Source organism: Pelophylax lessonae (assembly GCF_965119305.1).
Source record: "Pelophylax lessonae genome assembly, chromosome: 2".
In the NCBI taxonomy this organism is placed as follows: Eukaryota; Metazoa; Chordata; class Amphibia; order Anura; family Ranidae; genus Pelophylax; species Pelophylax lessonae.
The window spans coordinates 425,381,289-425,396,206 of NC_138769.1; the positions used below are offsets into that span (position 1 = coordinate 425,381,289).

A 14,918-nucleotide genomic window follows, 5' to 3' on the forward strand; every position below is an offset into this window, starting at 1 on the left:
GGGGGGGGGGGTACCCACTGTAAGTTAATCACTTGATATCTCCGACTCAAACAAAATCTGGTCAGCTTCAGACACATGCTCTACTAATATTCTGTGCATTCCCAAAATGTATGGAAAATTTCTAGTTTTAATATTGAATGTTTCTTCACTTCTGATTACTCAGTTTATTGTGATTTCACTTGAGAAGTGTTTCTCACCTTATATTTTTTAGCATTTGGGTGGCCGTTTTGATTTTTCTTAAGGGGACAGCTCAAAATTTTTTTTTTTTTTGATAACTGACATTTTACATTTTTTACAAGATGGATAAGCTAACACAAAATGTCAAGTATAAAGCATCTACATCTTAACAAACGCTGACAACTACTAGCTAGATAGGAAAAAAAAATAAGAATATGAAAATAAAGACCAGTATTACAAATCCCACAGGGTGGAAGAGTAGCTTAAAAAAAATAAAGATATTATTGCTCTTTTTTGTGTAAATTGCTTTTCTTCTTGTATGTCAATAAACATTTTGTAAACACCACAATTCTGAATGAATATACCTATATATAGCAAGAATCTGCTCAACAATGCCTTTAGATGTCCTTGCAGTCATGACAACAAATTAACTAGAAGTCTGTACCAAAGAAATGTGTGCAACCACCTCGCTACAATCAAGGCCTTATTTCTCTGTAAATCTGGCTAAGATAAGGAAGAAGTTGCTTCCATGAGCCACTAGAGGGAACACCGAGTAAGACAGAACTTGAATTCTTTAAAGCGGTAGTATCCCGCTTTTTGACACTTTTACCTACAGGTAAGCCTATAATAAGGCTTACCTGTAGGTACAAATAACATATTTACAGTGCATGCAGCCGCTCGCGCGAGCGGTGCATGCACTCTGAAGGTCCGGGGGGACCTTCAATCTATTTGCCGGGAGCTTGCCGGAAAGTCACTCCTGCGCGCACGCGCAGGAGTGACGTCATCACGGCTCTGGCCAATCATCGCGCCGGAGCCGTCTCTTCCAGCCAATCCCCGCGCGGAGCCGCCGAACCCGGAAGAGACGGCGAGGGATCATGGCAGCGCCCGCAGCGATGTCCGGGGGTCCGTGTCGGGGTTCGTTCTAAGGTAAGTTACACATAATGGGCTAGTATGCGATGCATACTAGCTCATTATGCCTTTGTCTTGCAGGTTTTTTTTTTTTGTTCTTTGAGTTTACAACCGCTTTAAAGAGCGTTTTAAATAGTATATTTTCTCAGTTTACACATTTGATGTTTTCTATTTTCTATTGTGATTAAAATATGGGTTTATGAGATTTTCAAATCATTGCATTCAGTTTTACACAGCATCCCAACCTTTTTTGAATTGGGGTTGTAGATGCTAAATGTGCCTTTAATGGGTACATCACTTTTGCTCAAATGTTAGGAGCAGGGCACAAGGAGATTATTTATACACTGTTGCTCCACCAACCCTTTGAACGGAACACATTTAAAGTGATTGTAAACACATTTGTTTTTTTAAAAAAACAGGTTTATACTAAACTGCTCTGTGCTATAGAACGGCCCGATCCTCCTCTTCTCAGGTCCCCCACCAGAGATCCTGGCAGCTCCTCTTCTTGGTGTGCCCCCATAGCAAATCACTTGCTATGAGGGGCACACCAGCAGCCTCACTCCCAAGCCTCAGACACCGTGTGGCTCAGCCCTACACCCTGTTTCCTCATTACAGGATTTGAAAAACAGCGGCAGAAGCCAATGGCTCGCGCTGACTCTTCAAAGTCAGAGAGCTGCTACAGATGGGCACAGAGCTGGACCGAGAGTACTCAGGTAAATAAAAGTGGGTGTAAGGGGGCAATACTGCTACATAAACATTTTTTTCCCTTAATGCAGTGAATGCATTAAAGTGTTGTAAAGTCTTGTTTTATTATTTTTTTAAAACAAACATATTATACTTACCTCCACTGTGCAGTTGCTTTTGCACAGGGCAGCCCGGATCCGCCTCTTCTCAGGTCTTTTTCTCCTGTCAAGTGCCCCCACAGCAAGCAGCTTGCTATGGGGGCACCGAGCCAAGCCGCAGCTCCGTGTGTCCATCCAGACATGGAGCTGTGGCTTGCCTCCGCCCCCCTCTCCAGATTGGCCACTTTTAAGGGGTCATTCACACCTGCGTTGATTTTAACAGTAGTACCCCTGTTCAATTAATCCCAAGCTCGACAATACCCTTGGGCAGTAGATCCCTGACTCAGTAGTAACTCCCCAGCTCAGCTGATCCCCCCAATCAGTAGTAACTCCCCAGCTCGGCTGATCCCCCAATCAGTAGTAACTCCCCAGCTTGGCTGATCCCCTAATCAGTAGTAACTACCCAGCTCGGCTGATCCCCCAATCAGTAGTAAATCCCCAGTTCGGCTGATCCCCCAATCAGTAGTAACTCCCCAGCTCGGCTGATTCCCCAATCAGTAGTAGCTCCCCAGCTCGGCTGATCCCCCAATCAGTAGTAACTCCCCAGCTTGGCTGATCCCCCAATCAGTAGTAACTCCCCAGCTCGGCTGATCCCCCAATCAGTAGTAACCCCCCAGCTTGGCTAATCTCCCCTTCAGTAGAAACCCCAAGCTCTGCTGTTCCCCTAGTTTGCTGATCCTCCTGACTATCCAGTCCCTGCTCACCTCCTGCTATATTTCTCTTATGCTGCTCACCACGTGTGACATTCGCTAGTTTCTCCTGCTGTAGTTTCCCCAGCCCTGATGATCCTTCACTACTCAGTCCTATCTCTCCAGTCTCTGCTCACCGTCTGCTAAAGTGTTGGCACATTGCACCTCACATGTCATCTGCTAGTTACTCCACTCTGAACCTAGTTACCTTCCTGCTGTTTCATGCTGCACACCAGATGTGATGTCTGCACCAGACACTCCCAGAAAATATACACATGAACTAGAAGCGACTTCTACTGAAGAGGTCTTTCTAGTTCGCTTATTGGTTTTCCCGGAATCCTGCAGGTTCTGTTAGCGAGTATTATGACAGACTTATATGGAGGCTTTGGAGACGCTCTGAAGCGCCAAGAAAAAGACATGGAGTAACATTTTTTAAGTAAAGCAAAAAGAGTGAACAGAACTGAAAGCTAACCATTTTATTTAGTGAGATGTACTTTGGCTCTTATTCTTTGGATTTGCGATGGAAGTGACACATGTAGATACTAGCTGATAAAGAAAGCCCTTTCCATGTGAACTACCGTATATATATATATTGCAAGGATTTTAGCTATTTTTCTTGCCAATTCTTAGCATTTTTGTTTGTAGATAGACTATTTTATTTTCTATATATGCGTACAAAGTGGCTTGCAAAGCACAACCTCCCTGTGCGTTACTTTAATGGACAATTGTGCCGTCGTGCAACGCTGTACCTAAAAAAATTGATGTCCTTTCTTTTCCCACAAATAGAGCTTTCTTTTGGTGGTATTTGATCACCTATGCAATTTTTATTCTGTGCGCTATAAACAAAAAAAAAAAAGATCGAAAATTCTGAAAAAAAAAATGAAAAACACATTTTTCACATTCTGCTATAGAACATTCCCCGAAAAAATGTAAAAATCAAAATTTAACATTTTAGGCCAATTTGTTTTCTGCTAAATATTTTTGGTAAAAAATAAAAAAATTACAATAAGCGTATTTTGATTGGTTTGTGCAAAGGTTATCGCGACTACTAGCTACGGTAAAGATGTCTTTTTATTTTTTTTTACTAGTAATGGTGGTGATCTGCGATTTTTTGCGGGACTGCAACATTGCGGCGGACAGATCGGACCCCTAACTGACATTTTTGAAAATTTTGGGGGGACCAGTGACATTACTACAGTAATCAGTGCTAAAAATATGCACTGTTACTGTAATAATGACACTGGCAGGAAAGGGGTTAACTCAGGGGTGATCAAGGAGTTAAATGTGTACCTAAGGGCGTGGCTTGTGGAATGACCATAGAGACCTGCGATCCTATATAGAAGGATCACAGGGGCTCTATGATCATTTCAGGGAGAAGAACGGTCAGCTATGTTTACAACAGCTGACCATTGTTCTCTCTCATTGGGGAACGATCGCGGGTGTCAGGCGGCAATCGGAGCCGCCTGCCCGCTGCACCGGCTTCCCCTGTGACGAGCGGGAGCACACCTGCGACGGCGCCCGCTCGCTCCTTAGATGCCTGCGCGGGACCAACGTATACCTATGGCGGTTCGCGCAGGAGCGGCTGCCTGCCGCAGTATAACTGCGGCGGTGCGTTTGTAAAGTGGTTAACCACTTTTGGACCGGAAGATTTCCCCCCCCCCTTAATGATCAGGCCATTTTTTGCGATTGATGCCCTTTTTTTTCCCCCACAAATAGATTTCTTTTGGTGGTATTTGATCACCTGTGCAATTTTTATTTTTTGCACTATAAACAAAAATAGTGGCAATTCTGAAAAGAAAAAAAAATTTATATATTATATATTATATATATATATATATATATATATATATATATATATATATATATATATATTTATTTTTTTTCCACTTTTTTGTTATATAAAGTTCCCCAAAAAAAATTAAAAATCTAATTTTTTCAACATTTCAGGCCAATTTGTATTCTACTACATATTTTTGGTAAAGAAAAATCCCAATAAATGTATTTTGATTGGTTTGCACAAAAGTTACAAACTAGGGGCCCCTGCGCACAATCTGTGCCACCATATCAGGGACCCTCTCATACCCCGGCTCAACAGGATCAGATTGTCTACAGACTGAAGATTCTTGTCCCATTTCCCCAGGATCTTTTTTGCAGAGATCTCATATGGAACTGTGCAAACAGAACCGCCTCAAAGGTAGACATCAGGCCCAGCACCTGCATGCAAGCCCCGAGGGATGACTGTCTGCTTGACAGCAGAAGCTGGATTGCCTCCTGCAATTTCTGGAGTTTTTCCAGAGGAAGAAACACTGAATCCGAGCCCAGAGTCAGATCCAGATAGTCCAGTCTTGTGAACGGAACCAGAGCAGACTTCAGAAGGTTCAGAATCCAACCAAACTCCCTCAGAGTTCGTAGAGTAATCTCCAAGTTGTCCATCAGAGCAGTCGGAGACTCCGCTGACAGAAAAAGATCGCCCAAGTACCCCAGCACCTCAATCCCCCGCCGATGCGGGAATGCTAGTACCGGGGCCAACACTTTCGCGAAGAGCCGAGGAGCAGAGACTAAACGAAAAGTTAATGCCACAAACTGATAATGCTCCACGCCCATGGCAAAGCGGAGGAAGCGCTGCTGCACATATTTGAATGTGAAGGTAGGCATCCTTGATGTCGATAGAAGAGAGAAAATCCCCCTGATGGAGGGATGCCACTACCGTGCGAATGGACTCCATTCGGATCTTCTGTACCTGCACAAAGTTTAGCGTCTTGAGGTCCAGAATTGGAAATACCTTGCCTTCCTTCTTGGGAACTGTGAACAGGTTTCAGTAAATCCCCTTAAAAATGTTCCGAAGTTGGAACCGGGACAATCAACAAGTCTTGCACTGCCCCAAAGAGACCCCGTAAGCGATCTGGGATCAAGCGCAGGTTGGAAGGGAAGAACCTTTCCGGAGGATAAGACTGAAATTCGATCTTGTAGCTAGACCAAATTATTTTGTGGACCCACTTTATACTGTACCGGGGAGGTCCATGGATCAGGAAACCAACAAAGACATTCCCCCACCCCAGATATAGATGAGGGCACCCCTTCATGCAGAGGAAGACTTGTCCGCAAATCTGGAAGAGCCCACTCATGGCTTGCCAGACCAGATTCTCTTGGTCGGTCACCTCTGGTGTATGCCCTGAAGGGCTTAGATCCCTTGTCTTGAGATCCTGAAGGACGAAAAAGTCTCTAATGAGAAGAATGGCCCCTGTCCACGACGGGGCTATTTGCCCTTGGAAGCCTGCAGAAGAAGAGTACTCTTCCCACTTGTGAGGCCCTTAATGATGTCATCCAAGGAAGCTCCAAACAGGCAACACCCCCACAAGTGGGAGATAAGAAAAGGCCTTGCTTAGAAGTCTCATCCGCAGAACAGCATTTCAGCCAGATCGTACGCTGAGGGAGCACTACTGAGTCAGACAGTTTAGAAATCAATGGAGCTGCATCTAAAGGGGCATCAAAGACTAACGATAGCCCCTGGAACAATGGATCTGCCAGCTCCGCAAAGGCAGGGGTAAGCTGTTCCCTCTCCAAGTCCTGACAATTCGGTCAGAGTTTGCGACACCAAGGCAATAGTAAATATCGGCCTAAAAGCCGAACCAACCACAATGAACATATGGCAGGCCAGAGCCTCGGATCTCCTATCAGTCGGATCCTTAAAGGCCAGGGACTCCTCAACCGGAATTAAGGTGGCTTTATTTGACTAATATAAACAAAGCTGCGCTAAAAATTGAACATTATTAGAACTGTATATAGTATTAGGTGCAATAGTTCATATAAAGTCCTATTGACAAAAATTAGTGAAGAATAGTGGAATAGTAGAAAATTCTTGACTAAAGGTGTCCAAATAGTCCGTATATGATAAGGGCATCCAAAGTGAAGTGTCGCTCTTCAATACAGGGATTATCACTAATGTGCGCAAACTGCTTACCAGAAAAAACTGAAGTGCCTGATTTTATGATGAATATTCTCCGGATCCACAGTATGACCAAAAATTAAGGGAGACACTTGGATGGATTCCGGCCTCAGATGACACGATGCACTCAGTAGGCGTCAAACATGTGCATGCAAAAAATATGAAAACTCATAACGTGATACTGTAATTAAATAAGGAGGTGCATGTACCACATATATTGCCACCTATATGTGTAGTCCACCCTACAGATTGAGGATTAAGTGCTAAAGTGAAAGACAGTAACCTCCACCGACACTAAAAACTGCTTACCAGACACACATATACGTGTAGCAAAAGAGAGATATAGGTCCAATTGTGTGCCAGACGTCAGTCATAAGCGTGACCTCCACCCACATATACAAACTGCTTACCAGATAAATAGAATTAGGTGCCAAATAACAGATACCAATTAACTTATGAGAGATATAGCCAAGAGAGGGTAGAACCCACAGGAGTACCAAACTTCAGTCCAAAGCTGTGACCACCACCGACATATACAACTGCTTACCAGATGTACACTTGTAAAGTGCAGACAGCAAGTACTGATCCCCTCAGGAGCATGGATTGAACAGGTCCCAACAGATGTACATTTAATGAAGTGCAGACAGCAGATACTAATCCCCTCAGGAGCATGGAATATGCAGGTCCCAACTGAGAGAAGATAAAGCATGCACGAGTAAAACACCAAAGTAGTAGTCAAGACAAGCCGCCTATGAGATTCTGACACATTTCGTTACAGCGAACATTCTCCAAGGATATTGTCTCAAAATCTGCCTGCCTTTAACTACAGGTGGGACCGTCCCCTTTTTAAGCAGGGAATCCTCATAAGGATACCGCATCGCAAAACGCTTAGGGACCGAAAAAGTGCATTTTGGACAACCCCACTGTTTTGTGACAATATTATCAAAGTAACCGGGAAAGGGGAAAACCCTCGCCGCTTTGGAGGGCTTGTGAGTGCCAAAAGGGAACGTCGCCACCGACGCAGCATCAGCCGCATCCTCCAGCTTTAAAGTTTCACGCCCTGACACAATCAGTGCATCCACCTTCGCCTTCTAATGCACAGCTAGAGAAGCAGAGGAATGATTCTCACTATCTGAACACGCAGGGTGCATAGGCGCAGACCCAGTAGGGTGACTCGTGTCCGCAGCGGTCAAATCAGATTGAGGATCTAATGAGACAGATGAAGCAGGTGAAGGTAGGGGACGCGTTTTTGCGAGTCCATTTTTTGAGGACCAAATCCACCTTGGATACCAAGGACTCCAGGATTGCCGTCAGTGCAGTCAGGGATTGTTGGGACCCGGAGGGCCCGGCAGCCTCTGAGGGGATCAGGTGGGGAAATGTGCTCCAGGGACTCAATTAGTAAGAATCGGGACACACAAAAAAAAGTGTATACCACTGCTGGGGACACCACCACCACGCTGATGGTATCACAAGGCACAGATCACTACCGCTGCTATAGAAGGGAGAGGGAGAGAGAACCCCACAAAGACTCTCCACCAATCAGTCACCTACAGCACCAGTCCAACTGCACACCATGCAGCAATCAGGAAAAGAAAGATCCAGGAATCAGCACTAGGGGGTGACGAGGGGCTCCCACCGCCGAATCACAGCCCATACAGCTATAAAAACATGGCCGCCGCTATTTTCAATGAGAAACTTCAAGAAAATGCCTGCCGAGGCTACAACAACATGGCCGCCGATTAGCAGTATAAAAGGCTACAAAAAAATTGCAGAACCATGCGGCTCCTAGGGGCCCAAGAAGCTCCGACCACGATCCCAGCAGGAAGGGGGCCCCCCCCCCCCCCTATCAGGTGCAGCCCCCTCCCAAAGGTTGATCGTCCGGTCACCAGCAGCACGCTGCCCCCCCACCTCAACAACCCAGACTGATCTAAAAAAAAGGTATGGCCACCCCACGTCCACCCCAAAAACCTCCAGGGTTAGAAGGGAGACAGCTACTTACCATACCAGTAACAGGGTGGGAACCACTCCGGACAGACCACTGCTCCATCGAAATAGGGAGAGCTGTCTGCCAGGAGGGACGCTGTGACTCAGGCCGAGGCCAGGTCGAATGTGTTCCGCGAGACGTTTAACTCGCAAGCCAGTCCCCGCCTAGTGGGGCTATGTCACGGTCAACCTAGTGTAGAGCTGAGGCCTGCGTGTGCTCACTGGCCAGACTTGGGGCACCCTCTGGATCTAGATTATCCAGTCCATCACCCAGTCTGGCAGTTGATTGTAGAATCTCTCAAAATAAAAAAAAAAAACAAAAGAAAAAAATTTAATTCAAAAGGAAAAAAATTGCCAGGACCAGAGATCCCAGCCAGGAACTAAGCTCTTATTGCTGATAAGGCAGAAAAAAACTGAATACTTATAGCTGAGTTGTAGTCAAGCTTTTTCCTGCCTAGTGTCTTACTCCTGTAGGGGGCCGGATAACCCAACAGTCAAGATGATAAGGAGCTGTGTCCATTACTGAGATTTTGCTAAATGATATCCTTTGTCCTTGGTCAGTTTAAAAAAACTGCTATACTAGAAATTATTTCTGTAATACCTGTACTAAGAGAAATGCATAGGTGGCAACTGCTAACTGTTCTTACTAAAATTCTGGTTGTCCTCCAGGTTGAGCCAATGGCTTTAACTTCTGAGTTACTGAAACAAAACAAGAATGCCTAAAAGGAGTTCTAATCTTACTTGCTATAAAACTTGTTCAAAACCCAACTATTTAACGCATTAAAGCTGTTTAATCAGCATGACAGCCAGAAAGCATGAAAGCTAGGGAACTAATTTTTCAGGCTACAGGTCAGCAAAGGCAAGCAATTTATTTTTCAGTGGACAGGTGCTGTTTAAACCAATGCAAATTCTTCTATGTGCTCTGTAAAATGCTTCCAAATATGTCATTTAAATACTAAAAATAATAAAACAGGAGGAATGCTCTGCTGTGAGTAAAAGCACATGTACCTACTTGAGAAATAATTGAGATTTCGCTTCCATCAACTCAACACCATCTCCTTCTTCAGGTTGAAGAGGTAGGCCAGCAAGAAGAGATACCACTGCTTCCATGCTTGCTTGATCCAAATCTCTGCAGGGGGAAAGAAATCACATTATCTTTCACAGGGGCCATGTGAGCCAATTCAGCATAACTGCAGCCATATTTTCTCTGCCCAGGTGCAGCACACAGTCTGTCATTAAAAGAGAAGTATGCGAATCAACAAAATAAAATCTGAGCTGCAGCTGTTCCCCGCCAGCTCTACCCAGAGAACTGAGCTATCAAACATCGCTGACTGCCAAGTTCTTCCCCCTCAGCTCTGACCAGAAAGCCTTGACTGTTAGTGAGCAGCTCTCTGATCTCCCCCTCCAGCATTCACTAGAGTGCTGGGCTGAGGAGGGGGCTGGCTCAAGCTCTCAGGGGTTTGCTAAATAGCTGAGCCAGGTGCAGGTCAATGGATCTGGGTGGATTGCGACCATATGGTCAGGATCTTTCCTGAGCATGGACCGGCTGAGTGACTGGCTTTAACCTACTGTCGGCTGAAAAAAGGTCACGAGTGCAGAATGAACTGCACTCCTGTGATCTGTAGGAGAAGAACAGCCAAACAAGCCGTGGCTATACTTCTTTAATATAAAGGTTTTTGGATCACTGTATTCATGTACTGTATACAGTGGTGTTAATGTTTTTTTTTTTTTTTTTGCAAACGCTCGTATACATGAGTACAGCATCGCACAGCTGTTTCAAGCCAATGACATTGCACCTGGTTGGAGGACATACAACTGCAGTTACGTTGAACAGGCTCAGTGGGCTATGTGAAAGAGCCCATATAAACAGTTTCAACTTTTATATAAAGTTTCAACTTTGTGCTAGAACAGTAGTATTGAATACCTTGTGAGGCATTTTACATCTTCATCAGCAGCTTGGTTAGATGTTCCCATTACCCAGTCAGTCAAATACTCGACCATCTTGTTTCTAAAAAATAAAAGAAAATACCTTATTCACAGGTTTTTATTAACAAAAATAGTTAAAAAAATATAATGTGAATCAAACGAAGGACTCGTTTAGATGTTCAAAGAAATTTGAGTGTCCATTAATGCGTTAAGATGCATTAATCCCTTCTCGGCTAGTATTGCTTTCTAAACGCATCTCAAACTCACTGGAAATGCCATTGGGCACATTTGCAGTCTGTGATGTGTTTGAAGCATGTTTACATTGACATTAATAGAAGCATTTGGGAAACTACAAAGCCTGGTAAACGATACGGGTTGAGTCAATTTTGATGCAACATGATGCAAACACAACCATGTGAACAACACAGGGCACTGCAGTGCACACAATTTTGACAGGCGTTTGTGAAGCATTCAAAACATTCATGAAACACTTGCTTTGAAAGCTAGTATAAACTTGGCCATAAAGCAATTTAAGGTTTTCTCTTTCTATTTCGCAAAATAAATAAATTGTGAACTGCGCCACAAATAACGTGTTAGACCAGTTCAGCAGCTATTTATAACTGCTCAAAAAAGCCCTTAAAGAATAGAAAAATAAATACCAGCGCTTGTTCTGGTATTAAGGAAAATATTAGGGACCACCAATTAAATAAACGTATTATACGCACTCAAACCAACAGTGCAAAACGATCAGAATATAATGCAATCCTGTGATTAAGGTGATAAGGAACAATAGTGGACGTATATTAAATAATTAAAATGTCCAAAAATATAACGTCCATCATAATTCATCACAGATGGCTTAAAAAAAAAATGCTTTGTTCAGTAATTGGACAGTGTATCCAAAATTACTTTTCCTCAAAAAAAAAGCCACCAGCAAGTGTTCCCCTCCACCAAGTGTGATAAACACTCACTGAAGTCTTTCTGGTAAATATTATTTACACTCTCATCAAGCAGGATCCATGAGCAGATCTCTTAGAGATTATATAAAACCACAAAGCCGACACTAATTCACAGAGCTAGCAAGCTTTTTGGCATTCATTCATTACATTGGCCAAAACATTAATTTATTTTGTCTATTGAAATGAATGCTCAAGCGCTAAAAGCACCTAGTGTTTAGGCGTGTCAGGCATGTTTTCTGCCCAAACACTCTTTCCTGAATGTGCAAGTGATTTTTCTTTTCTACCCTTAAACATTTGTAAACGCCTATGTGTACATGGACACATGGGCAAACATGTTTAGAGGTTGATTTAAAAAAAAAAAAAAATGTGAGGTAAACGCTGTTAAAAGTAGCATGTTTGACATCCAGCGTGCATGAGGCCAAAAGCTTATTTACAGTTTGTTAAGAAAATATACATATTTGAATGTCAAAAGCATGGCCATATTAAAGTGTAGCCCCACTTTGCTGTAAAATGTGAGAAAAGCCCAGTATAGGGGTGCAAAGGGTTCTGCGCTGTTTACAGGATGGGGGGAATCTGTTAGATTTGGCTGGACAGAGGCACTGGACAATTCTCTCCCTGTGGATGTTGGATTAAAAAAGGTCTGGAGTGAAACAGGACAAAAAGGGAATGGATTTGAAGGACACCTCCATGAGGGACAGAAACTTCATGCAGAAACAAATTGAGTGGTGTTGTGACCAGTGGCAATGAAATCTGGATCTTGGGGAGGCAATGTTCTGCCAAGGGATGAAGATTCTGGCTTGGGCTGAGACCTAGATTAGACCCAAACACTCTAGATGTGAGAGCTGAAGAGCAGACTTTGAATCAATGATTATCCAGCCAAATGTTTTAGGAACTGGATTGTCCTTTGGACGTTGGCAGACAGACTTGCTGAGGAGTCCTTCAATAGCAGGTCATCCAGGTAAATTGTGACATAAATGCCCTGGGTTAGCAAAAGTGCTAGAAGCTGGGGAAAGCTATTTTGTTAACACTTGGGTGCCCAAAAGGCAGGGCTATAAACTAGAAGCACTGGCCATCCACATAAAAACAAAAGCAGTGTTGGTGAGATAGGAAAATGAAACTATGGAGATATGAATCTTGTCGGTTTACTGACGCAAGAAATTTCCCTTGTCTGAGGGAATCAATACCAGATCTCGCAGGTTCCATTCGGAATTTTGGTACACAAAATAATGTGGGTTAGGGATTTTAAGTCCAGTGGATATAGACTCACCCTAGCTCTACTGCATAATGGAATTAATTTGGAACTGAGTGTCGGGGCTCAGCCTGCAGCGTCCAGATGCATGAAATTGCTTCCAACAAGAAAAGCTGGCACACGAATGCTTTGTTTTGATGCAATTTATTCCAGCATGACAGCAGTGTACAACATAGCAAAATGCCAACGCATTTCGGCCATAGCCTTACTCATGGCAATGCTACGCATTAGCATTTTGCCATGTTTTACATTGCTGATATGCTGGAATAAATCCCATCAAAACGAAGCATTCGTGTTGCGGCTTTTCTTGTTACTTAGTATTTGGAAGATGTCCACGTTTGTTTGAATAGAAACCTTGGAAATGCACTTTTGAAGAAACTGGTATAACCATCTCTTGCACTTTAAGTTCATACAAGGCAGTCATTAAAACTGCCTTCCTTTGGCTGACAGATTGAAAGATAAAAAGCAAGGCGGGGACAGAGATAGAAACTATTTTGTACCCCTGTAAATGACATATTGGGACAGGGAGGTCCCAAATCCAGACTGGGACAAATGCCAACTGACATTCTACCAGAGGAGTGGGGGCCTGTTGGGCATAGTGGGCTAGGGCTTGTGACAAAAGGCTTGTGACAAAAGTGTTAAGCCTTGGTTGTAAGGTTAATGTCTGAGAACAGAGAGACCTCTTTCTTTCAGTAGAGTTAGCAACAGTAGAGAGTAGGAGACTTAGGCTTTTTCTTATAGGGTAGGAATACCTTTCCCCAGGTACTTCTATTATGATTTTGTTAAAGGGTTCCTCAAATTGCTCTTCGCCAGCAAATTGACATGGCAGCAATTCCGGGCTACAGGGCAGGACCTGCAAGCGCAAATGAGAAAAGCGATTCAAAACGCCCATTAACAGATGCATGATCTCTCCCAGGCAAAGTTTCAAAGCAGACTGCCTTTTTAAGGTGCTGTTCAAGCTCTTTTGAAGAAACGGACAACATTGAGGACCGCAGATACAGTGGTTAGCCATGGATACTTAATGCAGCAGATGAGACACATCATGCTTACTTCCCTTTGAAATAATAAAATCATGCCCAGCAGTGACATCAGCACAGAAATGGTGGAAACCAGTGGGATCCAGGTACACACATCTACTGTCTGGAGAAGTCTGGCCAGAAGCAGTCTTCATGGAAGAATTGCAGCCAAAAAGCAATACCTTCAACATGGGAATAAGGCTAAGCAACTCAACTGTGCACAAAAACAAGATTTGGGGGTGCAGGAAAATGGCAGCAGGAGCTGATCTGGGGGTGCAGGAAAATGTCAGCAGGAGCTCTGGACTGACGAATCAAAATCAGAAATATTTGGCTGGCAGGAGGCAGTTTGTTCATCAAAGGGCCGGAGAGCGGTACAATAATGTGTCTGCAGGCAAAAGTGAAGCATGTTTAAGGTTTCTTGCAAGTTTGGGGCTGCATTTCTATAAATGGAGCTGGAGATATGGTCAGGAGCAACTGTGTCCTCAGTGCTAAGAAATACAGGCAGATACTTATTCATCATGTCATACCATCAAGGAGGCATGTGACTGGCCCCAAATGTATTCTGCTGCAGAAACAACGCCAATATCATTAGGAACCATCTTCAACATAAAGAACAACAAGGAGTCTTGGAAGTGATGGTTTGGCCCCTATAGAGCCCTGAATTCAACATCATGGAGTCTGTCTGGGATTATATGAAGAAATAGACGAATCTGAGGCAGCCTACATTCCCAGACGATTTGTGATTAGTTCTACAAGATCTTTGAATTAACCTACCTGCCGAGTTCCTTGCACTTAGTGCAAGTGTACATAGAAGTATTGATGCGGTTTTGTTAATAAAAAACTATAAACACTTATGTTTCTCAAAACATTCTAATTTTACTGCATTTTTTTCACACCTGCCTAAAACGTTTGCATAGCAGCCTTAAATCAAGGTGGTTGGTTATACCAGGAACATTGTTGCAGTCACAGCATGTTGGTTCATATGCACTGCAGTGATTGATGAACCTTCTATGCCACTTATCTTAAAGATAATTTACTTTTCTTGACAATATTATACTATATGCTCTTTAGTTTTTATTTATATATCTGGGGAAAATACGCTGAGAGGAGAAGTCTCCCCACAGAGAGGAATTTTATCACAGTTTGGCCCCTTTCACATAGGCGGACCGTTCAGATCCGCCAAAAAAACTGACAGGCGGATCTGAACAGTCCCCCCATGCAT

The 14,918-nt window shown here is 43.5% G+C and overlaps 1 protein-coding gene across 1 annotated transcript in view; it reads right to left on the reverse strand.

Moving 5' to 3' along the window:
- NF1 (neurofibromin 1) overlaps positions 1-14,918 on the reverse strand; it is a 585,707-nt gene that overhangs the window by 307,272 nt on the left and 263,517 nt on the right. Inside the window, exons 23-24 of the mRNA XM_082247714.1 lie at positions 10,471-10,554; positions 9,559-9,675 (exon numbers count right to left, since the gene is read on the reverse strand). Of these exons, the coding sequence (XP_082103840.1) occupies positions 9,559-9,675; positions 10,471-10,554 (201 nt within the window). The remainder of the gene's footprint in view (positions 1-9,558; positions 9,676-10,470; positions 10,555-14,918) is intronic.